This window comes from Phalacrocorax aristotelis, chromosome 13 (assembly GCF_949628215.1).
Source record: "Phalacrocorax aristotelis chromosome 13, bGulAri2.1, whole genome shotgun sequence".
Lineage (NCBI taxonomy): Eukaryota > Metazoa > Chordata > Aves > Suliformes > Phalacrocoracidae > Phalacrocorax > Phalacrocorax aristotelis.
In genome coordinates, this window is record NC_134288.1 from 11,044,055 (window position 1) to 11,070,392 (window position 26,338).

Sequence of the window (26,338 nt, forward strand, 5' to 3'; positions counted from 1 at the left end):
CCACAAGGAGTCACTGTGGGATGTCGGGGGTACTCAGGGGCCTAATCCTGCCCGTCTCTGGCTGCAAGACCGAGCCTGTTGGTCAGAGATGTGCAAGTGAGCAATAGATGAATTCTGGTCCTTCATTATACAACCCAAATTAAACTTGAATAGGAAGGGGGTGGAGGTTGCTGGCTTTGATAAGGCTATTGCCGGTGCTCTATGAGCAGTTTTCTCCATGCATTACTTTAAATCCATTTAGGCAAACTTAAAAAATATTTCTTTGCATATCAGTGCAGCAGCATATTTATTTTCTGCTATATTTTCCTAAAATCCAAGTAGAACTTAGTATAGTTTAGGTCTGGATATTGTGTGTGTGCAGCCCTCTTATCTCACTCGCTCTCTAACCTTTGGATCTGCACTGTGCGCATGCTTGCGCTTGCGTGTGTGCTCATAAATACATATTGTATTTAAACATAGTTTTTCATCCAGTTATGGCTTGTAATTCACAGGATGCACAGTGGTGAAGGACAATGGGATGTAGGGCACGTTTACTTATTTATTTTTGCCTCTAAAGAAGTCCAGGTGCAGGATAAAATTTCCCATGACAGCTCTGAAATGAGATCCCTGACGAGTGCTGGGGAGAGGTGCTCTCTGCACAGAACCAGCTGAGACCGTCCGCATGGATGCTCCTGCTTGCGCTCGCCCTGGACCATGGTGGCTGATGGAGAAATGAACCTTTCTCTCCCAAATCTTCTCTATCCTCCTGTGCTATGGTGAGCTAGCTGGGGGTACCGCTGAATAGTGGGCAGGCTGTTGCTGAAGGCTGGCTGCTGTTAGGACAGGTAGGGCTGATGTTGATGGGGCCACCAGAGCCCATCCCCTGCCACCAGCACCGGCTGCCACAGTCCTCTTTGGAGACGTGCACATAGCTCACTTCAGCAATCACCGCGCATTGTCCCACTTGAGGATAATCTTATCAAAAAGTCAGCTTATTACTGAGCTTGAAAACAATGGGTTTGAAGAACTGTGATGTTTCTCTTCCTCCCCTACCCCCCCCCCTTCTGGCAGTAAGAGCTGTTTGCACGTACAGAGCCACTTAGGGGTCTCTGTGCGTGAAATGGCGTTTGGATTGCGTGTTGTAACACTTTCAAACAGTCAAGAGGAAAGTATATGTCAACTTAAACTACTGCATAAGAAATCACCCCAGCCTAATGCTTGAATGCCAGCTCTGCGGAGGCACACGGTACAGCTGTGGCTGTGTCAAATGTGATGCTTGGGAGCATCTTTTCTGGTCTGCTTCACTTGTGCGGAGGATGCCTCTGCTATGGCTACAGAGCATTAGTGCTCGGTAAGCGTTTCATTTGCAGCATTGGGGTTTTTTTGGGGTGGGGGTTGGACCATTTCTGCAAATGAAAACTGACAGCACGGCTTCAGGAGGATGTTTGTGACACAGCTGTAATTTTTAATTTGAGGGGGTACAAGCTGCGGTTTTGCATCTAAAGATGTCAAGGCAAAATCCTCCCCCCGACTCCAAGCCCGAGAACATTGCACAGGGTGTCCTTTCCTGGAAGCAGTGCAAGAGCAAAAGGCAGATGGTAGTTTATTCAGCCGAGGACGGGACTCACAATAGGTGGAACGTCAGGAGGATTTAAATCAAGCAGCAGGGAAGACCCTAAAGGAAGAAGGAAAAAAAAACCCCCTAACCTCAGAGTGTGGTTATAAAATAGCAGCTGGGAGCTACTATTGAGCCTTTTTTTTTAAAGTAGAGGGAGACTCTTAATCAAGGGGTATTTCTTCCTCCACCACCCCTTATTTATTTTTTAACAAAATTAACAGCTAGAGAAAGTCCAGCAGGACGAAGCCCCCTTCATTTCCTGCAATGACTGATGATGCCATGGTACTTTGCAGAGAGCAGGCAGGAGAGATTTGGAGATTCAGATCCAGGTCTCTCCACCCATATTCAGCCTGCAGCAGCAAAGGGGGTATTCCTCGTGGAGTAGAAAATAAAAACCCTCCAAAAGAAATCAGGATGGCTATTCAAACCCATCCTCACTGCTTGGTGGGTGCTGAGGGGCAGTTTTGCTGCCTGGCTGTGATTTGCTCCATAGTCCATATCCAGCTGGACCTTGGGGTTTGCTCCCTTCATTGGCTTGCACTGATGTGGTGATCCTTGTGTAGGAAAGAAGCAGAACACATTAATAAAAAAATTAATCTTCCCCGGTGAGAGTTTGAAGGAGTTTGCTGGGACAAAGCTGGTGATGGTGGAGGTTTCCCACACAGCATCCTTCTCCCTTCCCTTCCCTCATCCTGGCTTTGAATCCAGCCCTGAAGCAGGGTTGTGAGAGCTGGACCATCTCTGACTGTGCGTGGCCAGGGTAGAGTGAGGTATAGTGGGGTCCTGCCTCGTTAGGGCAGTTGGTACTGTCTTTTCCTGTGAGGAGCTAAAGAAGGGGCTCCTTGGATCTGGAAGAAGAGAAGGACCAAGTAGAAAACCACTTTTCAACAATTCTGTAGGTAAAATGCAATTTCCTCTGGCATTTTCCTCCTCCTGCCTCACCTGCTGCTAGGCAAATTTAGGTTTTGGTTTTTTAACTAAAAATAGAGGCTTGCTCTGTCTGTCTGTCCCTCTAAAGCTCAGACACAGCTTCTTGCAAATGGCATTTTGCTATATCCACAAATAAGCACTGATGGAAGCTCTGCTGCTTTCAGAGTAAAATAAATATTCCCGCTGAATCCTCACCTCCCTTTGTCCAGCCGAAGGCTTTTGCAGCGTGTTTATTTTCTCTGAGCTCCATGGTGCTCTTGAATACATATAAAGTATTACCGCTGACTGTGGGGAATTTCAGCATGGCCCTTAATGGTATATTTGCATAGAGCCGTTGAAGCCCCAGCACACCTGGGCATCAGTGCACGGGAGGCTCCAGTGGTTTTATGTTAGCACCTCTGTCTTCCATCAGAAAAGAAATGTGTATTAAGTTAAGAAAGAAGAAGAAAATATCAACCCTGTAGGTATTCCATAAAATTAAACTTCATATCTGTGCTGCTGTTCCCGCGCTGTATTGCTGTAGTCTTGGCGGGAGAGCAAGACTGTTAATGTAGAAGTAGGCTGTTAAAATTCACATTGTACTCAGGTTAAACTGTCTTTCAAGTTTATCTGTCTGAATCTCATTGATTTAGATTTGCAGCACTGGGACATCATCGGTATAGCTTGTATTATGGTTGCGTCAGGAAGCTCCTTAGTGCAGGGCAAACTCATGGTAAGAAATAGCGCCTGCGCCACAGCACCTTTAGGAAGAAGAGGGGGGACCCAGAGATGAAGTGATGTTCTCGGGGTTACCCTGGCAGTGGCAGAGCATGAGCTGAATCCTGAAGTGAGTACCCTGAGATCCAGCGCAGGGTCCTTTCCACTGTGTTGACTCCTGGCATTGGGTTAGGAAATCCGCTAGATCCTTATATTGGTTTAATATGAGAGAAAATCCAGCGATAAGGTGAGGAGGAGCACTATAAACCTCTGTCTTGTTCTAGCTGGACTAACATGCTCTGGGGCTGGCATCTGGTAGCAATAATTTATTTGCAGGTTTCCTTTCAGATTGCTTTGTTTTCCATTCAGAGTTAAAATAATAAGAAATCTGGATAGCTTCTCAGCCTGGCTATTATGAGAACAAGAGACAGAACAAATGAAAATACCCCTTCAGTCTCCAAGGCTGCAAACATGCACTATGTGACCTGAAATTTTGCATTGAAACGATCTGTCTAGAGGGCTTCTCGCTGAGGAGGCGAACAATAAAGGACAGTGGTTTCATGTAACCTTCATGCATCTGAGGCCGATAACTACAGAGGCTCCAGAAGCACAGTAATGGCCATGTCAGTTAATTTAAGTTGCCTGGGAGGAGCAGGGGCTGAACTCAGAAATGGATCTTTTTCCTTGTGTTTCTGCACTTTGGTGGGAAATTAATATCTTTGAGGATGCTGCTGCTGTTGATTTAAGCTGAGAAAAGGAGCCTGATGGTAGAAAACACAGTCTGGGTGTGCAGAGCCCACCCCATCGCTCCGGTGCTCTAAGTGAAATATTTTAAATAAACAGTGGCGGAGCTGTGTGAAGTTCTCTAACCAAGCCATGGAATCTTCCCTACAGGGAAAAACCCCAGGTTCGTTTTTTTTTTTTTAAAAAGGGCTGCTTTGTACAGTAGGCCAGGCAGTCCATTTGGCTTTTCCATCCTTTGGTCCTCAGCAAGCTTGGGTGCATCCCTGCCTCGGGTGGCTCCTGCCCCCTTTGCTCATGCAGTGACTGAGAGTGCTCCTCTCTTCCCAGGGCATTTGATCCTGACTTGAAAGAGGTGTCGAAGGCAAGGAGAGGAATTGCTTTATGAGGTTCTATGGTGTAGTGAGGAGCCTGGATGTTAGCTCAGATGTTATACCTAATTTTTTTGAAGACGAATGTGACATGAAATTGTATCTCCCCAATTAATAAGCCAGCAGCTTGTCCTTGAAGGGCAGGTTTAAGAAAACTGAAGTTTGTTCTGCTTTTCCCCCGCTGTCCCCGCAGGGTCCCAGCCCTTCCACTTTTTTGGCCGGTACTGGCACAGTGCAGGCGGTGCCTGTTACGCTTCCCACAGCCTTCTCTCCTCTGCTGCTTTGAATAATTTATCTGCAGGAAACCCATATTGCCAAGGCACCAGCCCAACACGTGCCGATTCCCCGGAAAAAACTGTCCAAAAAAAAACCCCCAAACCCCTCTGAAATCCATTTGGGTTGGAGGCAGGCTCCCAGCAATCAAACGTATTAGTCGTATTGTCGGCGAGCAGCGGCGGCATTAGCTAGCTCGCTCAGTGCACGCCGATGTTGAAAGGCTCATAAATGTAATGAAGTCTCTTTGACACCTGCTCCTCTCCACACTTTAAACGTGAGCCATTGGTCCGCAGGGAACTGGCGCTTTAAAAATAGAAATTATAGTAATTGTCTGCTGTGTTATTGGGAAGATTGTAATAAACGTGGAGCACAACACCGCGGCGCCACGAGCTGAATGCTGACAGGATGCATAAATTGCTCCAGGTTTTGATTTTTTTTTTCCCTTTTTATTTTTTTTTCCTCTCCAGTCTCCCCATCTAACAAATCACATAAATCATTGCATGTTAACCCTGTGTTTCCAGAGGGTGGCAGTGGAAGGGTGAGAGGCACTTGATGAAATTTCATCCTGCCCCTTTGAGGTGTTTTCAGCTGTGGTGCACCATCGGCTGGGGACCTCCATCCCCTCTCCCTTCCTGCCCAACAGCCTCCCTCCCTCCTCACCACCCCCAAACCTCAGTGGGGACAAGAGCTGCCCAAACCTAGCAGCACATCCTTTGAGGGTGATAGATGAGGACCCCTGGCCCCTTCTGCTGGGGACTGCAAGCAGCAGCCATGAAGAAAGAGTTTCAAGGTGCACGTGAGGATGTGGTGGCACATACCATGTGTGTATTATTCCCACTGCCAGCGAAGCAGCACATGCTCTGCATGCGTGTCTCTTCCTGCTCCTCAACTAGGAGGTGCAGCTGCTTGTGTCCCCCCTTCTACCGGGGGTGCCAGAGGGTTGGCTGTGGAGCCGCCTCACTTGGGATGGCATGGGAGCTGGTTGCATCCCTCTTCAACTGGACCTGTAGAGGATGCTCCAAAGAGAATTTGTTTTTATTATGTTAAATCCCACTTGGAAATGGTCATTTCCCCCACTTTTCTCTCTCCTCCTCCCTATCCCAGAAGGAAATGTCCCAGAAGGTAGCACTACAGTAAAACCCAAATTGCCTTGTCCCCAAACTAGCAGGCATGATTTACCTCCCTGCTCACACCCCAGTCCTGCGTAACCCCTTGGCATTCGCTTGCACCTGCCTGCAGAGAGAGCATCTGTGTCAGGGTGAGATGTAAACTCAGCTCTTTGACCACTTCAGCAACTTCATTGACAAGTTTAATGAAATCCCATTTCTATTATTCTCACCATATCTTCTTGCCCCACTGTGCAGGTCCCCTGGTTTTGCTGCTCCCACCTCCAGGCACAGCCTGATTTCAAAGCTTCCCTGATGCCAGGGTGTGGGTGCGGCCCCCGCGCTGCACCCCAGAGGTGGCTGCACTTCAGCCTTCTGCTACCTTGTGGCATGTTGTGATGTTTAATTAATATCAAGCACTTTGAAGTCCCCGATGTTACTTATTCATGCCCATATTCCCTGCAGACCCTCCTGTTTGATGTCCATGTTGCAGGGGTTATTTAGACGCAACCCTCTTTGTGTAAAATTTAAGCAGAGAGGAGAGGTTGCTCTTTAGGGCACTACACCAAAAGTTGCCCTTCCTGGGCACGAGATGAGCTTGGCTGCGTATTTAGAGATTTCTGAATATGTGCCGGCCACCCACCTAGGTGCTCACAGCATTTCTGTGGTGTAAATCCAGAGGAATCGTTCTGCCCTTAACAAGCGATCTCTCAGACACAGCCATTTTCCATCACATCTGGGTGTTTGTCCCTCTGTGGAACCTGACCAGCAGAGAGTCCTTGTTGTGTCCCAGGTTGTGGAAATTAATTTAAGGTTGCTAAATTTGGGCACTGTGGTTTGAACAACAAAATCAATGCAAGAAACATCTGTCTCAAAAACGTGGGAAAGCTTTCCCTGGCGCCTAGGTGTTTACACAGAGCGACAACCACATGTGAGATTGTCTTTTAGCAATAATTTTCCTGTTATCTTTCAACAATTATCTTTTCTTTCCATTCCAGATGAGTTTAGAAAATGACGATAAGAGAGCACGCACGCGATCGAAGTCTATCAGAGGTGAGCAGCTGGTTATCCTGCAGCGTGGGGGTGTATAGACCCGAGCTCCCTGCACTTTGTGTGTTCCAAATAGGCTTTGATTTTTCAGATCCAGGCTTAACTCTTTAAGTAATGCTAACTTCCCCCTCTCCAACCCTAGCAAAATTTGTCTACAACCTGGAAAACTCCCAACCACAAATCTTTACAGGTCCTCATAATATTTAACCCTCACCCGCTATACTCAGGAGAAGAAAAAAAAAAAGGCAAAAAAAAAAAAAGCCCCTTTGCATGCTTTGCTTTAGGGGGATTGCAATCATCGGAGCTTCAGATCAGCTCCTGGGGCTTTCATCATGCACACTCTGCCAGCGGCTTTGAAGTTACACATCTGAGATTGCCTGGCAGAAGTAGTGCATGCTGGAGAAGCAAACGGGGCCATCCTCTGGCAGGGATGTGAGGACAAACGACTTGTTAATGCAAAACTTGATTGTTATTTATTTTTGCTATTGGTCTTTCTTTGCGTGCTCTCTCTGGGAGAAGGCAAGCTGCTCTGATGCAGAGCACAGGGTGTCACCTCGTGTGGTCCCATGGCCACGTGTGATGGTTACAGACTGGCCTCTCTGGGCTCCTTTTTTGTGGCCATGGATTTGATGAATTGCAAAGGTGTCTGGAAGCAAGGGATGAATGGGGCTGGCTGAGAAAAGTGTGATGGCTGCAGGGACTGCAGCTTCACCCACACAGCTGTGCTGGACCACCTTCCTTTGTCCCGACCCACCTTCCTCTTTGCTCTTCTCAGCATCTGCATCTTTTCAAAAAACAAAACAGACCCCAGATGCTGCCAATTGTGCTGAATTGAGCTCAGATCTTTGGGTTTCGTTGCTTTGTTGTATGTACATAAAGGTGCTCGCTCAGGTTGCTAATGAATGCCCTGATTCTATTTATTTTCTTGCACCCTGCCTTCTCTGCACTTGAATCTGGGTTTCTTAATGTGAAAAGGTAATTTACTGCATACGCCCTGGGACTTGCCACTGCCTCCGGTTTGTTGAAGCTGGATCCCAGGAAATCCAATTAGCTCAAACAAATTGAGCAAACGTGTTATGCTTTTTAGCCTGGGCAAGTTTAGACTTTTGTTGTGGGGATTTTTTTTTCCTCCTGGTTATTTGGATTCCTAGATAGATGTAAGGCTTCAGCAGTGATGCAATGTTGTTGTATGTTGTTATTGTAAGCAGTGGGATGTCCTCTTATTCACAAGTGGGGAATAATCCCTAAGACCCCTACAAACTATTGTTTACCCTAAAAGCCATGTAGCACATCCCCTACCATGGGTCTGAGCGTAGGCAGGGGCTCCCACATCAGTCCGGTGTGACAAGGGGAGGAGAAAAATGGGCCTCTGCCTGTTGACAGGTAGAGGGTAAATTTGGCCATTGCAGCAAAACAGTAGTGAACTGTGCAAAAAGTAACTGAAGAACATATTTTAAAGGCAGACATAGAGAAGAAGGCATTAGAAAACTCGGTCTTTACTTAGAAGTGTTTGAGTCATATGCAGGTATATCAGTATAGCTTCACTGACTTTAAAGCCATCCCATATTTAGAGAGGTAGTTCCTGATGCTGCAAACATGCACTCGTGTGCTTGAAATTAAGCACAGGCATGCGGATTTACAAGGCAGGATTGTGATTTACTACAGGCTGGCATGCAGTAAATGGTGACAGGATAGATTTGCCCTTTCTTTCCCAAACGGGATGCCCAAGGGGGCGATAGAAACCCAACAGCAAGCAGGAGAGGATCCCCCAGAGAAGGGGGATGTCTTGGGGGGGCTGGGCACCCCTGTTGTGTTTTTGACCTTGTGTTTGTTTCCATTGCTGCATCCTGCCCCTTTGCCCAGTGCCCACGGAGCTCATCGGCCAGGAGGTGAGGTAAGGACCCTGCTCCTCCTCAGCGATGGGAGGGAGGGGAGGCCCCGTGCTGGGACTGGCTTGGGCAAAGCCCCACAGCTCCTTACAGGCCTGGGAACCTGGATGAGGGAGGCAAACCCATGGGACTCATGGGGTGGAGGTCTTGCGGGGGGCTTATATTTATAGACACCTCATTGTGTCCTAGTCCTTGGGGCACCACTTGACAACATGCATCAGAGTAACCACAGGAGTTAAAGGGATGAAAACACGAGCTCTGGATGGGTCACATTAGACTGAAGATCCTCCAGCCATCCTCCATCCCACCCCAGACCTAAACCCTAGCAAAACCTAATGCCCACATTTTGTATTGCAGGATCATTGGGGACAACATCCTACTAGCGAGAATTTCTTTTCTATATGTATTTTACATCCTCTTATTGCCCCCAAACAATGTTGTGTCACATCACTCCTTGTGCCAGGTGCTCCTCCTTTGGCCCTATGTTCCCTGTTGAGTCACCAAGATCCTGTTGTCACTCATTTAGCAGCACTGGCATGCCAACAGCAGCAGCCAAAAGAGCCAGAGAGAGCCTTTGCAGCTCTACAGAGCTTCTCATCATAAATAACAGCTTCCCCCATTGCTAAGCTCCTCTTTAAACCTTGCACAAGGGCTTACGCAAGAGGTAGGAGTCTTTAACCTGGACAGGCGCTAATAGCAGGGGCTGCCTCTCCTAGCAGCCTCTGTTAGAAAGCCGTGTGTGTCAAAGAGTAATTGGACCTTAACCAACCCAATTTCAGAGCATTTCTGCTCCTCCACTCTCCTATTACTCTGGAGAGACAGGAGGAGCAAGTGGCAGGCATGCCACTTCTCCAACTTTTATTGCTGAACACTTGAGTGGAGGTGGTAATTGGAGCAGGTGACATATATAAGGGGCAGGACAGAGTCCTTCACAAAGCCATCTCTGCAGCTGTCACCTAATTGCCTGATTAACTGGACAATTAATCGACTAATTGGAAGCAGGGCATCGTCTGCATAACAATAAGAGGCCCTTTTGTCAAGCATATGAAGGCTGCTGAGAGGGGGAGAGCAGGTTGGTGTGGCTGCTGTTGCAGGGAAGGAGAGTAGCTTTAATAGACCTCCAAGCCCTTTTCCCCTTTTGGATCTCCTGCCAAAATACATGAAACCTTTCCAGAGGAGAGTGGGAATGAGAAAGCCCATCCCAGAACATGCTGAGCATCACCTCTGTGCTGGTGATTTTTAAAGGAATTAAATTAATGCACTGAAGCCAGAGACATCCCAACTCGACACCTGCTTCAGAAAACCTCGATGCTGAACTACTTGGCTCTTTCCTACTTACTTTTTACTGTAGGCTTCATTTCCCCACATCAAAATTGAGGGGGAGGGGGCAGAATCAGCTTTAACTGATGTGAGAAAACTTATAAAAGCCTGTAACGTCTTTATCAGAGCTGCTCTTGTTTCCCACTGAATAAGGCCTTTTTCAGGCAAGTCACTGGTAACATAAACACTGCTCTGCCTTTTGGCATGCAGTCACTTAAAGTGTGTCTGGGGCTGCTCAGGACAGAGCAGCCTCAGTCATGACTGAGGACAGTTAAAATTAAATAGACTTTCAGATCATCAGCAGGGGGAGCAGCAAAGGGGAGAGCTCCCTCTTCCAGTTACACGTTAGCAGAACTAGATCTTTTTATATATGACTTTGAGCGTTTTGCTTGGGGAGGGGTGCCTCGCTTGCAGACAAGATCCCAGGCACGGCAGGGCTTGGGCTGTGTGTGCATGCCGAAAAAGCTGGGAGCCGTCCCCCAAGTGATGGCCTTGGAGGATGCTCAGCATCTCAGGCTGAAATTGCCCCACGAGCAAAGGGGACAGCAGGAAGGAGGGACTTGCTCTTGGAGGGGCCAGGAGGTGCAGCTTACACTCACGGCCACAGATCCGCCTCATCTAGAAAACCGTGTCCCTTTAGGGGATATGCTGCTGTTACTTGCCCTCTAAGCATTAGCTTTGCTAAGCTAAAGCAAGCTGGTCTCCCTGAAGGAAGGATTCCTACTCTGCTGACAGTTCAGTAGCCATTTCCTGTCCCAGTTTTGGGTTGAATTATATTCATTGAACACAGCGATCTGACTTGTGCAGGGTGTTCTGCGGAGCTGAGCCATTAATAACCCACCGGTGCACCCAGAGCTGCTGCATCCATTAGTGCTCTCAGACCCTCCTTATCCTTCGGTTTCCGCAAGGGCTGAGCACTCTGCTGAGCACAGAGATTCTGAGTCCCTAAAGCCTGACGTGGCACTTGGTATTATTTAACGTTGTCCTGTGTCTTTTACTCCAAGAATAACAAGCTGGCCAGATCCCCTCTGGGCTGGCAATGCCTTCTCCCTTTGCACTGTCATCAAGAGATTTCATTAGCGCTTCCAACTTCCCGGGCCGAGGGTGATATGGTACTAAATGAGGTTATTAATCCTACATGACTCCAGAATTCCTCAGACATCACGCAAGTCACTTGGGCATCCTTTAATCAATGCCATAATCTGGTTTTGCCAGAAAATGTTTGCTTTAATGCTTCTTATCTGGAGCCCTTATAGCTCCTGGATCTGGGACTAATTACCCCTGCAGGGGAGGCGTGTGGCCCCACGCTGAGGGATGCAGCAAACTGGCTGCCTCGCTGCTGCCCATGGCAAAGCCAGCAGCGGCTGCAAGCACTGCCCAGAGCTCCCTGGAAATCTTTAACTCATCCTCTTCTGCAGAGCAGCAGGAACAAATGCAGGGGTCTGGGAGGTCTGGTCACCTGAATCCCATCTGTTCCCCCAAAAGTCAGGCTCTGAGGTGCTTTTGGGGATTTTTGCCCTGGTGATCTCCACCCAATGTGCTCTGGCTAAAACCTCCTCAATCCACTCCCAGCCTGCTCTCTCCAAAAAGCCACCCATTTCTTACTGCAAGGAACCCCAGTTCCCTGATAACCCATCAAATAAGTGAAAAGCCCATGTCTTTCTCCTGCACCAGCCAAAAAGAAAGCTGAAGAGTGGCGGTGGGGAGGCAGAGTGCAGTAGTTGTCTGCTTTTTAAAAGCTTGCTCTTACACATGCAAATCTTTAATTAAACATACTCATAAAACTATAATGAACCGTTCATCTAATTAAATGGGGTGAGTCATTCCATTAATTTTTAGCAAACTCAAGGCTACTCTCCTGCCCTCCTTGCTTGGAATTCAAAGGGACAAGCTGAATCATTTGAGGGAAATTATCTTCGCTTTTGTGGTTATTTTTTCCTTGTGCACAGGACCTGTTTAACTGACCATAGTTTATATACTTCTAATTAAAAATGAATTCTCCAAGTCCTATTGCTGTTCTTGATGCTTGCTTGTTTCCCTCTCAAGCTGTCCAACCCCAGGCTGTAACGGCTCAGGACACATCCGTGGAAAGTATGCAAGACACAGAAGGTGAGGCTGGGTCAGAGGTAGTGGGGATGGAAAAATGCCCCTAGAAAACCCAGAGAGAGACATTCACTGAGAGAGGCTGGTTCAGAGCAGCAACCCAACTCACCTGCTCCAAATGTGCCTACCAAAGAGCCAATTTTCTGTCTCTCCATTAGTCCATGAGGGATCCTCGGGGATCTGCTTCACCAGGCTAACAGTAGCCTTTCCACAGACCCCAAACCCAGGCAGAAGTACCTCGCTTGGGCACCCGGAGTTGATGGGACCTGTCGGCAGGCAGAAATTTTGGTCTGCCTGGTGCCTCTATGGACAGGGAGGGGAAATGAGAGCACGCTGGCTGCCTTTGAGGCGAAGCCAGCTGGCCTGTAATCACCCTATAATGGTGAAATTGAAGTGGTTGGTGGACATGCCCCAGGGGTCGGTCTGCATCCTCTCCCTGGTTTCATGGTGGCCCTGGTGGCTGTCACAAACAGTGGTGCTGGGAGCTGTTGGTTCTACTGGTCCCTGGACAACAACTGCCCATGGGCCAGACTGCTGGAGTGAGCCCAGCAGCCTTGCGCTGACTTCAGAGTAAAGTTGACATAGTTGCAAAAATTCAAGGTCTGAGAGCAGATCTTCTGGCCACGAAGGGTTAAAACGGCTAAAAATCTGGGCTGCTGGGTGATTTGGTGTTTTTTTAGTATTTTTTTATTTGTCCCACTTGCCTTTGCCTAACTGGTTCAGATGCCACAGCCATGCCTTTCTCACTCGGCAATGCCTCCTCTCTGCTCCTTGATCCCATCTGCAGTTTACAAAGCTGCCCTCTAGCAAAGAAGAGGAAACTTCAGGATGCGGAGGCTGAACATCTGGTGTCGAAGAGAAAATCCCATCCGCTCAAGCTGGCCTTGGATGAAGGCTACAATGTCGACAGCGACGGCAGCGAGGAGGCCGAGGCAAAGGAGGAGTCTGGCTCCGATGAGTCGGAGGGGACGCTGGAGGAGGACGAGGCGGAGGTGGTGGAGCAGGAGGAGACCCGCAGCCCCGAGCCGGCAGAAGGTGCTTTATCATTATTGATTGCAGAGCTGTGTTCTGCAGATGAATAAAGGGCAGGGAGTGTTAATAACCAGGAGTTATAGCTCCTCTGAATTATGTACAGGATGGGTCCTTCAATTATTACCTTCAGTGGAAACACAATGGCAAAGCTCTGGTTAAGCTGAGGGGATACACACAGATTGTCTCTGGTGTCTTAAAAATGAGAGCTTTTCCATCAGGGATGCTCCCTGGGGAAAGACGCACGGAAAGCACAGAGGAATTCACTGCGTGGCTCAGACGGCAGTGGGGAAGACAGCCGGGGTCCCACGTCGGTGCCTCGAGGGGCTCGGCTGCCTTCTGCAGTGTAGGAGCCACCCCCCTGGCTGGATCCAGCTGCTCTCCGAGAGGAGTGACGGGCAAACGTGCCGGCTGCCCAGCCGGGGTCCTGGCACTGTCGCTCCCCGGTTTAGAGCCCCTGGCTTGGGGAGCACTGAGAGCGAGGGGGCCAGATGGCTGCTGATGGTGGGGGGCTGGAAGCCGCACACATCTGAGCCCTGCAAAAGCTTCCAATGGAAATTCCTTTTCTACCTGCCATTCCCAAATGCAATAAATTAGGCTGCTCCAGGGATATAACAGCCAGGCTCTGGTTTCAATTAAGCTTAAGTAAGACAAAGATGTTTATAAGCTGATACAATTTCTTTCTTCTCCTCCTTTTATTTCTTTTCTTTCTTTTTTTTTTGTTTCTTCCTTTTTTTCTTTTCGTCATATTTTCTTTTTCATGTCCTTTTACTTTTTCCCTTTTTCCTTCTTTCCCTGCTTCCCCCCCCCCTCAGAGAGAAACCCAGCAAAATCAACTCAGTATGGACAAAACACTGCAACAAGTACATCTGGGCCCAGCAAGGCCAACTATAGCAGCTATCAAGAAATAATCGCCAACTCTCTCCTAAACCTAGGCCAAATAGCGGAGGAAACCCTTGCCATCGAAGGGCAGCTGCCTGAAGCTGAGCTGCAGGTCTCCAAGCCACCGTCCAACGTTGTGCACCTGGTCCACGAGGATGCAGGAGAGGAGTTAGTGGAGGATGAGTGTGACAAGGAGATCATCATCCAGACGGAGGATGCGGAGGAGGTCATCGAGGTCACCAGCGAACGCAGCAGCGAGTTGTGTCCGGAGCACCGGGATGATGCGAACTGCGAGGAGTCCTGCAAACTGCAAAAGGCTGAAGCAGAAGAAGAGGATGAGGAGGATGAGGAAGAGGATGAAGATGAGGAGGAGGAGGAGGAAGAGGAAGAAGAGGAGGAGGAAGAGGAAGAAGAAGAGGAGGATGAAGACGAGGAGGAGATGGCTCCTGAAGTGATCTGTGAAGAAGCTCCTCACACTTCTCAGGACACCCAGAAAAGCCACTGTGAAGGGCAGTTCAGCCCGAAGCCTGAGTACTCCGTCATCGTGGAGGTCCGGTCAGATGATGACAAAGACGATGACGCCCGCTCCCAGAAATCAGCGGTGACCGATGAGTCAGAGATGTATGACATGATGACGAGGGGGAACCTGGGGCTGCTGGAACAAGCCATCGCACTGAAGGCTGAGCAGGTGAAAATTGTGCGGGAGCCCAGCCGGCTGCCAGGAGAGCATGTAAAGCACTTCCAGGTGGATGAGAAACAGAGCAAACCACTGGACAGCATCCGAAAGAGCTACTACGGCAAAGGTATGGGGAGGAGCCATCACATGTCTCCTTCTTTCCCATCCCCAGCTGAATTTGTCTGCTCAGCACCCCATGAAAACTAGGTTGCTGGGGGGATTCACAGCCCACAGAGGGAATTTATCCACAAACCCTCAGTGCCTAGAGGGATGGGGACATCCTAGATGTCAACAGTGAATGCGCGAAATGACGGTGTCCTCTACATCTCAGCAGGAGAATTGCCTGGCTAAATTGCCTGTTGGCCTTGAAAATCTCAGTCTAGTCAGTAGGGCTGGTTTAAAATCCAAGTGGATTTTAATGTAGTAGTATGAGTCTGAGTATAGCAACATGAGGCACTTGGCAGGGGCTGCAGAGTCCCCCAGGTGCTGAGCCGGGTTACCTGCTCAGTCGCTGTGAGCTGCTCCACACTCCTAGTTGGGTTAGCTATTCAAATTGCTTTGCTGATTTTAATTTTTGAAACTTCAACTGTTACAATTCCACCTTCAGGAAAAAACCTCCAAACCCAAAGGTTTCTCCCTGTTTGACTGGAAAAGTGTTGGGAAGCATCCTTGGCAATTTTTCTCTCCTTCCCACCTCTTCCCCTGCAAATCCACTAACCTGCTTCCCACTGCCCTTTCCCCACAATCTTTAGATCCCTCAAGACCCGAGAAGCGAGAAATCAAATGTCCAACTCCTGGCTGCGATGGGACTGGCCACGTCACGGGACTCTACCCTCACCATCGCAGCCTCTCTGGTTGTCCGCACAAAGACAGGATCCCTCCTGAGAGTGAGTACATGGTGGGATAACAAGGCTTGCTTAAATTAGTCTGAAGCCTTGTTTCATAGGGGGATTTTCACACCTGATGGGTATAGCCGTCTCAAGGTCAATGGTCACTCCAAATAGCTCCAACTGATGTGAATTTTATGACCAGGTCCCTAGCACAAGCCTGATGTTAATCCTTGGTGTGTAATAGAGTTTCTGGCATGGGATGGTGCTTTTCCAACTTGTTCTGGGATGCTTTTATCCACCAAAGTGTTACTGTTCTTGGGAAACGCTATGGAGATTACTAGGAAGTCCTACCCTTCTTAAAGATTTTAGCACCATCCTGTGGAGAATGAGGTCCCTTCTCTGAAAATCAAGGAGGTGCTTTAAAAATGATGCCCACTTCCTGAGTGTGATAAGCTGTTCCCATCTTTACATTGAATGTCACATATTTTCCTCTATTTGGGATGTCATGTTGGGAAGAAGGGGAAATGCTTCTTTCCTTTCCTACTGTCCAAATGTGCTGAAGGTGTTGCCATACAGCCAAGGAGAGGAGTTGTGCAGGACATGCAGGATAGCTGAGTCTCCTCCTACACTCTCATCACTGTAAAATCTGCAAGGTGCTATATCGAGATTCATCTGTTCATCAGAAAATATTTATCATCATGACAACAGATTTATATATATATACATACACACATAGAGAGATATATTATTTCTACCTCTCTACCAGCATCCTAAATAGCTTTCCCTGTGTATATGAAAAAAAATTAATGTATGTTTATGATAATGGCATAATAGACCAAAAAAAAAAAGCCCTTCCTTATCAGTAATTTCAAAGGTTGCAGACCTGCTATAAGCGCAGAACTGCATGAAACAAGGAGAAAGTACAGCTATCTTCACACAAGCTTGAATGCAAGACAAAATATTAATAAATAACTAACACAAGCTGTGTGCTTTAGAAAAGCTTGCAAACCAAATTATTTTCTTTACTTTTAAGGTCAGCGCTGCAGGAAGGAATAATCCTGAAGATTAAAATTAAAAAAAAAAAACAACAAACAGACAAAGGCTAGTCCTGAGGATAAAAGCAGAGATACAACTTCAATCACTGAAAACTACCTGAAACTGGGAGATCTGGCTCCAAAACAGTGGTGGGCAGGAGGGGCTGGATGGGGGAAACTGGATTGCAATTGGCAAATGAGGAGAAAGCCCAAGCTGTGTGCAGAGATGCTAATCTAGTGCTGACCTGAGCACTGCTGCCTTGTAAATCTTTCTTTCTCTATGCAGATGAATTCTAATTACAGCATTTTACATTCCCTGATTTCTAGGAAACCAGCATACACGACATGATTATTTTGTCTTTTTTTTTTTTTTCTTTTTTCTCTGATTTTTATCAAGTTGTTTTTGCTTCCCTTCCCCTCTCCCCTTCCCCTTCTCGCTCTGAAGTCTTGGCGATGCACGAGAACGTGTTGAAATGCCCCACGCCAGGCTGCACAGGACAGGGTCACGTCAACAGCAACCGCAACACGCACAGGAGGTACCAGCTTTGACTTCTCCTCCATAACAGCCAGGACAAGGATGGCAGCGGGCAACCATCCCCAGAAGCCTTGGTTTTACTTTTGTACTGACATGGTGCAACTAAGATGGGTGAAGTAGGGATGACCCTAAGACAAAGAATAATATGGGCAAGCAAGATGGGGCAGTGATTTCTGGCTGGGCAATAGAGCAGAGCAATGCTCGGAGGCTCGCGGGTGGGACTGTGGAGGGGTAGGTGCAGGTGGGGTTCATGGACAAGGTGTTTGGTGCTATGGAAGCAGAGGGTGCCTGGAAAGGCTGACTGGAGGGTGATGTTTGTGTTTGGTGGTGTGGCACTTAGCAGGATCTCTTGGAATTTCCACAATATTTAGACTGAAGTTATTGATGAGCTGGGAATATAAGTCCTCTTGCTGTAGGACCTCAGCCCAGACGTGGTCAGGAGGGGACAGGGTTGCGCTTTGGGACCTCTAATTATACCCCATGCTCTGGCTTCAGTTGAACTTGAGCACTTTCACAAATGGGAAGGCTGCAAGTGGAGGGGATGGTGCACTTAAAAGCTAGAAACATTCCAAAAAGCCAGACTAGCTTGTGCTGCAGGGATGCGCTCATTAATATATGATTTACCATTTGTTGCACTTGAGCTTAATTGGCAGAGAGTGATGGCTCTGTGAATGTCGATGCGTTTGCAGGCGTGAGGTGAGTTTGTGTTGTTACTTGTTCAGCCAAAGACGCAGCTGGTGGATGCTTCATTGTAGCCATAGCTCCAGGAGGAAAATTAGGGAAATCTGCATGGTTAATTGAGAAGTTTGCTTGGGTGCAGGTAGTTTGCAATTGCAGCAAGACTGAGGTGATCCACTGGTGTTACTGGGCTACACAGCGAGCTTTGGGCACAGTGGTTTGAGCTGAGACCTGGTGGGGTCGGAGTCCTGAATTTCACATGGGGCTGGGCTGGGGTTCCGTCAGTGCTGGCTGCTCCGGTGATGAAGATGCCTGTGATGGCTTGGGGTCGGCTGGGAGCATGTGGGCTCTGCTTGTGAGGGGCTTTTAGCTTCCCTGAGCGATCGCCATAAAAGCGAAACTGTCCCAAACAGGCAGAGCCAGGCTCACACGTAGGGCGTATGTGAGCAAAAGCCATTCCAGTCCCTGACCTCCCCTGGGCACCGGTGTGCTGGCAGCCATGCACATTGGAAGTGAGAATGTTTCTCCACAAGTGCCCCTCAGAAGGCTCCCTTCAAACGGCCCGTGCAAAAGATCCAACTAAATACAAATCAAAAATGCCATTTAACTGCTAAAACCACTCAGAGAAACCAGCCTGTCCCCTTCTGCCCCTGCTGTGCCCAGCCAGGGGGAGCTGCCTCCTGGATCCACCCACCTCCAGGCCCTGGGGACACTCTGGGGCTCCTCCTGAAGAGATTTGTCACTTGATGCTTGGCTGCTTTGCTGCTAGCCAATACTAAAAGTAAGCTAGGATAATGATAATTACAAAAACCTTTAAACACAAACAATTTTCTCATGGACTCAGTGCAGCTCTGGGTCCCTGAAATGTAGATTTTCATACTCATCCCTCATGCTTGGTTTTCTTCTCTCTTTTTCTCCCCTTTAAAAAAAAAAACACAACTAACTCCCACAGTTTATCTGGGTGCCCCATTGCTGCTGCTGAAAAATTAGCCAAATCACATGAAAAGCAACAAACCCAGACTGGTGATCCTTCGAAGACCAGCTCCAATTCTGACCGGATACTCAGGTAAATGGGACCGCGAAGCCCAGCGCCACGTAACCGCGCTGCCCCAGCCCTCCCCGCGATGCCACGCTCGCAGGAGCAGCCGTCACGGCTCCCTCCGGCTGTATCTTGATACTGCCGAGTCCTGTTATTATGATCATAGGTCTCGCCAAGGTGGGGAGATATTTAATTGATGATCCCAGGGAGGGCATTGAGGACAATGAATTGCTTCTGTAGCATCAATTAATGCTGAGGCTACAGGCCAAAGGGTTTTACCAGTGCAGCAGAAGGCATTTGTGCCAATTGCTCTGCAATGCAAACTGCCAGAGAATGATGGCTATTATATTAGCATTATAAGTAGGGTGGGCTCAGGGAGGGGGAGGAGGAGATTTAGGCTACATATAAATCACTTGGTGGCAGTTTTGCCTAAGTCCACCCACTTTTCTTCCTTAGCCTGCACAGTCCAGGGGAGAAAAACCTGCCACTCATTTCCAAACCAGTCACATTTATTTTGTTATTTCACCCGTCTCTATCTTCCCAGGAGAAAGGGCTGTCTCACATTAAAGATGTCCCTGATAGATGCTGGCTTCCGTAGCTGATGTGATTCATGAGGCTACAGATGGATTGTAATATGGTTAGTTATTTTGCAATGAGAGCAGGATAAAAACCACAGTATGAGCCCTAAGCAGCACTCCCACAAAGGCATCGAGGTCTGATTAATTTATTTATTTGCTCCCCAGGACTGCTGAGCACCCTGGTGCACCAGCGCTCAGTGCTTTGGAAAGGCCATTTAGGGCGATTACTTATTTATTTGCAGCAGAGCCTGCACTGGGCGCAAAGCGCTCCGAGCACATCACGAGGACGGTCCATGCTCCAAGGAGCTCCTGCTCCGAGGACTCGCTGGTGGAAAGAGGTCATGGGAAGGAGAATAACAATAGGCCATTTATATACAATTTATATGCAAGACAAATTGATTCATGATAGGCATCCCAGCAGAAGCGGGTCTTTAAGGACTCTGCAGGCAGGGGAGAGACCCTGGTGCTTTTGCAACGAATCTGCAGCTAAACTGGTGTCCGCCTGCCTTCATGTGCCATCCTGTGTCATGGGTCCCATAGATGGCTGATACCCAAGTTTCTACCACCATTGGAAAAGTGCTGTTACACCACAGCAGCCTGCAAGAATATTGTTTTGCATGAGATTGACACCTCAGTGTTTTGCCTAAAAAGAGAAAAAGAAAAAAAAAAAAAAAAAAAGGAAAAAAGGGGAAAAGAATAAAAAAGAGAATCTAAGAGACCCAGACCAGGCGCTGACTTACTGAGAGAGAGCAAAAGGGCTGTTGCCGACTCCGCTTCCCCAGTAACTCCCTGGGTACAAGGTGCAGCTACATGTCCCTGTTGCATCCTGTCCCCTCCCAACCACCATCTCATCGAGGAAAAGAGAAATCACTGTTGCTCGTTGTTTCATCCTCAGGCCTATGTGCTTTGTGAAGCAACTGGAGATCCCTCAGTATGGAAGCTACCGGCCCAACATGGTCCCAGCAACCCCCCGGGCCAACCTGGCCAAGGAGCTGGAGAAGTACTCCAAGGTCACCTTCGATTATGCAAGTTTTGATGCTCAGGTTTTTGGCAAACGCATGCTTGCCCCAAAGATTCAGACTAGCGAAACCTCACCTAAAGCCTTTAAATGTAAGTTGGGAGCAGGGATGGGCTGGGTTTTGCATTTGCTGCCTTCCTCAGCATGTTACGAGGCTCTTGGGACCGTGGCTTTGGGGTGATTGGAGACTTGGGCTGAGTTGCTGGATCCCTCCTGCTGCTGCAGGAGGAAGAATGGGGATGGGGGAGGCTGAGATGGGTCTTGTGGCATGTACATGGTGGAGAGAGGAGCCTGTGGCTTCAGCTTTGGGAAGAATTGCATCAAGTGGTGGGAACATGAATCTGAGCAATGTCTCTTGGTGGGATAAGTTACATAGTTGTCCTCAGTCGGTCCCTGCTGCTTTGCAGTTCATATCTATTGATCTGTCTTCCCTCATCTAGCTAAATGGATTATAGTTTTCTTCTCTTCCGCCTTATACATGGCCCACTCTACCCATCTGTCTTCTCTGCTGTGCTCTGTTCGCCGGCTCCGCTACCTATCGATCACCCACCTCCTATCTCCCAGTTGTTTCCTCTTGTAGCCACCCACCTCTGCTCTGTGCCGAGGACCTTGTACTGGTTACAACACTGTGCAAAGAAAGTGTGGGTGAAAATGAAATGGCTAAATAAACCCTCAGGGGCTGGGCTGTCAGGAGCAGGAGGGAAGCTGGATAGGGAGCCAGTCTGCAGCATACTGATGTTAAACGTCCTTCTTCCCTCTGACATTAAACATGCACCTGAAGACATCTTTCTGAGAGGGAAAAAAAAAAAAAAAAAAGATTTAGCAGCCCAGTTTGTAGAAGTCAGCAGCCTCAAGAGGGCTTTCTGTCTGGCTAATCCCACTTCCACAATCCTGTTTAATCCTGATGCAGCTGCTCTCTAAAAAGTGCTCGTACTTGAAAGCATCCCGGTTGTTGCACTACAATGGAAGCGCCCTTTATTACAGTACTAAATCTGTAAAGGATCAGACAATGAAATTGGATGGAGGCCAGAGAGCACAACTGCCACTGTCATCCTGGGTTAGGGCTGATGGAAAAGTAATTTGTTTCCCAGCACAAGTGATTCTCTTGCTGAATAGATTGTGTTATTTGCAATATTAGCAAAGAATTTTCAGGGTAATTGTACTGACAAAAATAATTCCAGCAGACCCACTAGGATAATCCTTTCTATTTTTTCTCATCACTTATTTCACTAATTTTCTGATTGCGAGTCTATTAGTGGTAGAAATACTTATGAAATGGAAAGGCATCGCTGAGCCTACGGTGTGAAATTGAAATTGGCATCTCACGATCCCAGATATTGTCAGGTTGGGCTGGCAAATACCCACATGCTGCCACCAAGACATGGATTAAACTGGACTCGAAAACAAGCAGCCATACACAAGAATAACCATTTGGGCAAACCTCCAATGAGTTAATCAAAGCGACAAGATGAATATGATTGCCAATCATAGCAGGGAAATCTGTTCCTTTCACTGAGAACTTATTTTAAAGAGATCTTCATCCAGAGGGATTTATATTTCCCTGCATGTGTGCGCGTAACTCCCATTAATGTCAATGTGCATTATATACGCACACAACGAGGAAGAAAGCAGTCTTCAGGAAGATTAGCATTTTATAGTGTCTTATATTACAAGTTTGTAATGGGAGTAATGAAATCGCTTTGCTCTGTAGCCACATCAGCCAAGGTTGTCTTGCTGCGTTGCCACCATTGGGCCAAAGCTTACAAGTCTTCCCTGGGTGAGACTCCCACTGAAGGGGTGGATGTTTCTCCCCAAAAAGGGCAGAGTGAAATGAATTAAAAATGTGAAGATTTTGCTAATTGATTCAGAATACAATCCTGTGACTGCTGAGTATCAGATTGTCTCCTGTTTGTACCCACTGAAACTACTGACTTCAGAGGGACTCTGTGTGGGTCAGGGCCTTCCTAAATGGGTCCAGGTTCAAGATTAGGGCAAGTTTTATTGTGGGTTAACCCTGGTAAATACTCACTTTCGTTTCATAGGGTGTAAAGAGAAATTGCATCTCCAGGATTGCACTGCTGCATGCTGTGACATACAGTAACAGTGCGGTGTCGTGGCTGGGTGCAGCTGTGTAATAAATCCTGTTATTCAGGTATATTTAAATGATATGTCAGCTGTCAGAAAATCCATATTTCACTGGTGTCATCTTTGGAAGCTCGTATTTCATGGCCCTGGTTTTGCTATTAATGTAATTTTTTAAATTGTAAGCTTTCAAATGTGCTACAAGAAATGTCCTCATAAGCCAGCTCTGCAAATAAGTTATGAACAATAAAAACAGAGCTGGGAAGCTTCTCTAAGCTTTCTCCTTTAACTGCTTCCACCAAGGAGTAGCTTTAATGAAGAAAAGCACTCGTGTTTAGGGGACTTGATGGCAGAGTCTGTTAATGAATTAAGTTTTCACACTGAGAGACCGTTGCAAAAGTCACAGCCAGCACTGCTCCTATTGCACGTCCCCAGCAACGAAATAGCCCCTGGCTTGGTAATAACCACCAGTTGCCACTGGAACTGCTAATACATTATCTGTGTCGGACTGACTTAACCTCTCACTGCTGCCTGTGCTGGTTATACATTAGCCTTGTGTTGTTCCTTCTCTTTTTATTCCAGCCAAACCTTTTCCAAAGGCCTCTTCCCCCAGCCACAGCCCCTCCAGCAGTTACGTGAAGAGCACTTCATCTTCCTCCACAGGCTTCGACTACTCCCACGACGCCGAGGCTGCACACATGGCTGCCACTGCCATCCTCAACCTCTCCACCCGCTGCTGGGAAATGCCAGAGAATCTCAGCACGAAGCAACAAGAGGCCCCCGGCAAGGTGAGCCGAGCGTGCCTGGGGACCACTGCACCACCACACAGCAGAGTGGGTTAAGACTTGAAGTTTGGGATGGGAGAAATACCTTTTTTTACCTTTCCATTCATTTTAATCTTTAAATATAGAGGGAATGCAGAGACTTGTCACGTATCACCCTTTCGCTCCCTGCGTTAGGTGATGCAGTTTGGAGGCGGTAATCTTGGCTCTTAGTGTGTTATGGAGATGCATCACCGTTCAAATTACCCACCTGAGACAGCATCTTTCCCAAGCAGAGCCTCAGGGCTGGTTTCAGTTGTTCACTGGTCTGTATCTGATGCCATTTGAGATTCCCCAGTTACATCCAGGCTGACCTCCAGCTATTTTTCAGAGGAACAGAGGTTTTCTGGAAGTCCCATGTTGCGCCCCCAGCCTTGGGCAGATGTCTTGGATGCCATGGGGTTTCTTAAATGGCACTAGATGCTTGTGTTCAAGGAATTGAATCAAAATGCCACATTGCTGGTAGTAGAGAAGTGCATTTACATGGCATGTTTCTGGAAATATTTATGAAAGAGCATCCCTTCCACTCAGTTCCTTCTGACTGTGAAGAGGACGGGACACGAATAACCTGCCCCCTGCACTGCAAAAGACAAATGGGGGCAAGTCCCCATAGGGGATTGCTGGCAGCTGCTAACATTGGGCATGTTTCCAACCTTTCAGTCCATGGACATTGAGGTGGATGAAAATGGGACTCTGGACTTGAGTATGAACAAGCACCGCAAACGGGAGAGCACCTTTCCCAGCAGCAGCAGCTGCAGCAGTAGTCCCAGCATGAAGTCCCCAGATGTGTCCCAGCGCCAAAACAGCACCAGTGCCACGAGCAGCACCATGACCTCCCCCCAGTCCAGCCAGACCTCCCGCCAGGATGAATGGGATGGGCCCATTGACTACACTAAACCAAACCGTCAGCGGGAAGAGGAGCCAGAAGAGGTGAGCAGTGACTCTTGATGTTTAGATAACACCTCATGGGGGATTGAACGCCATATTTGCTTTGCACAGTTGTCCTGTTTTCCCCCAGAACCCCTAGTTTGCCCTTTGAGCCTAGGAGAGAAGTATTATTAGCTTCATCAATGCTACCAGACATCAGCTGTGGACAATCAGGCAGGAGGCAGATGCTCTTGGATCCGTTGGGGTGCTCTTGCCAAGGAAGAACCCACCACTTGTGTTGTCCTGGGTCTGCAGTGCTTTCTTTGTGGTAAATCCTTTCAGCTCATCTGCAGCAGTGGTGCTCTTGGTGACATTCCCCAGGATGATTTCTGTCTGCCATTAGCAGATACGGCCCTGCGTGCCACTTAACATTAATCCTTGCAGGTGAGGGAGCCCAGCCATTACCTCCTGGCTGGGGTGAGTGTCCTGGCCCTGGAAGCAACACACTGAGGGGAGGCAGGTGCTGCTGAGAATGAGTATTGGGGGATTGCATTGATCTTCATCCCTTCAAGACCTTGGGAGAGCCAGGTGTAAATCCCTGTGCAGACGTGTTTTACACCTTTCTCCTATAAAAAGGGGAAATTGCAGACTATTTGATCTCTGGTTTGGGTACTTCGAGGTGCTTGCAAAGGGCGCAGGAGTGTTGGCAATGCTGCGCTACCTGGGATGAACCTGGGAACCTTTCACACCATGGCTCAGCATCAATGACCACCACTACAAACACTTTACCTGGCTGTTTTCTTGCAGTCAGAGCCTGCTGCTCATTCTTTTGCCTCCTCGGAAGCTGATGAGCAAGAAGTGTCAGAGGAAAACTTTGAAGAACGAAAATACCCTGGGGAAGTTACTTTAACCAACTTCAAGCTTAAATTCCTCTCCAAGGACATCAAGAAAGAGCTGCTTACGTAAGCCCTGCCTTCTTGTCTCTTCCTCCAAAATGTATAAAATCTGTATGCAGGACAGCGAGGCTGGTAGGAGGCAAAATTTTTTAATGCATACATTTTAAAAATTAGAAGTGTAGTTCCCTTTCTTACTCTGGTTTATCTTAACTAAGCAGTTCAAATGAAAACTCAAAGAGAAACCCTATTCTTATACAACTGCTGATCAATGAGGCATATGGCCTTGAAACTGCAGTGATGAAGGGATCTTTCTGGGGAGCTCAGTGCTTTCAGGATTCACAGGTGTGGGTGCGGAAACCTCCTTGCAGGGCCCATTTTCCCTGGTGTTTTCCTGCAAGAGTGTTTCTGGCACAGTGATGGAGCCTGTCCAATCTCCTGCCCCCTCATTTTGGGACACTTGGTGCTGCTGTGGAGCCAAGAGCACCCAAGGGATCTCAGTACCTTCTTAATGGGGGTGTTGAACCTCAAGGTGCCTCACTGGGAAGGCAAGACTTGTTGGCTGTTTAACGTAGAGCAATGAGCCCCATCACCGTGATACTGCAGGGCCACAAAATGTGAACTAGGGCTACAGCAAGGTTGTATGGGGGAGAGATCTTAACCAAACTCACATCTGCGCATTCATGGCATTGGGTGGGTAGAAATACAGACCCAGGTGTATTCTATGAGATGGAGTATTGCTGTGCATCCACACTGATCCCCCAAACCAATGGTTAATGTTTAGAGTCTGACACAAATGCTGCAGCTTGGACCTGGCTCTGATCTAATGGCAACGTGGGATCAGTCTGGAGGTTGTGATGGGGAGGTCACACCTCCTAGGCATCCCAGCAGATCTGCTGTGCTTGGGCCTTTTTCCTGTGCATCTGACCTTCCCATATGTTAAACAGGGAAGAGTCGGCAGGAATCGTTTTGCTGACCTTTTACAAAGTGGCTCATTATTTGGCTACGCAAGCAGGAGGCTGAGGGAGCACAGGCAGGGAGGAGAGCCATGAGGGCAGAGCAGCAGCAGCATCTTCCCTAAAAGAGCAAAGCACAGACCAGCTGCCCTGTGCAAGCTCTAAAGGCTTTGTTAAAAACCAGCAGCGATGTGAATAGCGATTTCTGAGGTAGAGCCCTGAAGTCCTCCTGTGCTTTAATTGTATTATGAGGGTAGAGAAATTTCCTAAATGGAAACAGCCCTGGAATAAATAAATGGTGTCATGGGCAGCCCTGAGCCTTCTTCCCCATTTAGCATCCT

At 48.0% G+C, this 26,338-nt stretch overlaps 1 protein-coding gene across 2 annotated transcripts in view; it reads left to right on the forward strand.

Annotated features, from left to right (window-relative positions):
• Nucleotides 1-26,338, forward strand: part of MYT1 (myelin transcription factor 1) — a 64,077-nt gene that overhangs the window by 20,842 nt on the left and 16,897 nt on the right. For both annotated transcript variants that reach the window (XM_075108694.1, XM_075108693.1), the window contains 12 exons: nt 6,716-6,770; nt 8,631-8,661; nt 12,023-12,085; nt 12,867-13,114; nt 13,924-14,793; nt 15,419-15,553; nt 16,976-17,066; nt 18,696-18,809; nt 20,256-20,470; nt 23,043-23,248; nt 23,942-24,211; nt 24,956-25,110. In XM_075108694.1, coding sequence (XP_074964795.1) covers nt 6,716-6,770; nt 8,631-8,661; nt 12,023-12,085; nt 12,867-13,114; nt 13,924-14,793; nt 15,419-15,553; nt 16,976-17,066; nt 18,696-18,809; nt 20,256-20,470; nt 23,043-23,248; nt 23,942-24,211; nt 24,956-25,110 — 2,453 coding nt within the window. The remainder of the gene's footprint in view (nt 1-6,715; nt 6,771-8,630; nt 8,662-12,022; nt 12,086-12,866; nt 13,115-13,923; nt 14,794-15,418; nt 15,554-16,975; nt 17,067-18,695; nt 18,810-20,255; nt 20,471-23,042; nt 23,249-23,941; nt 24,212-24,955; nt 25,111-26,338) is intronic.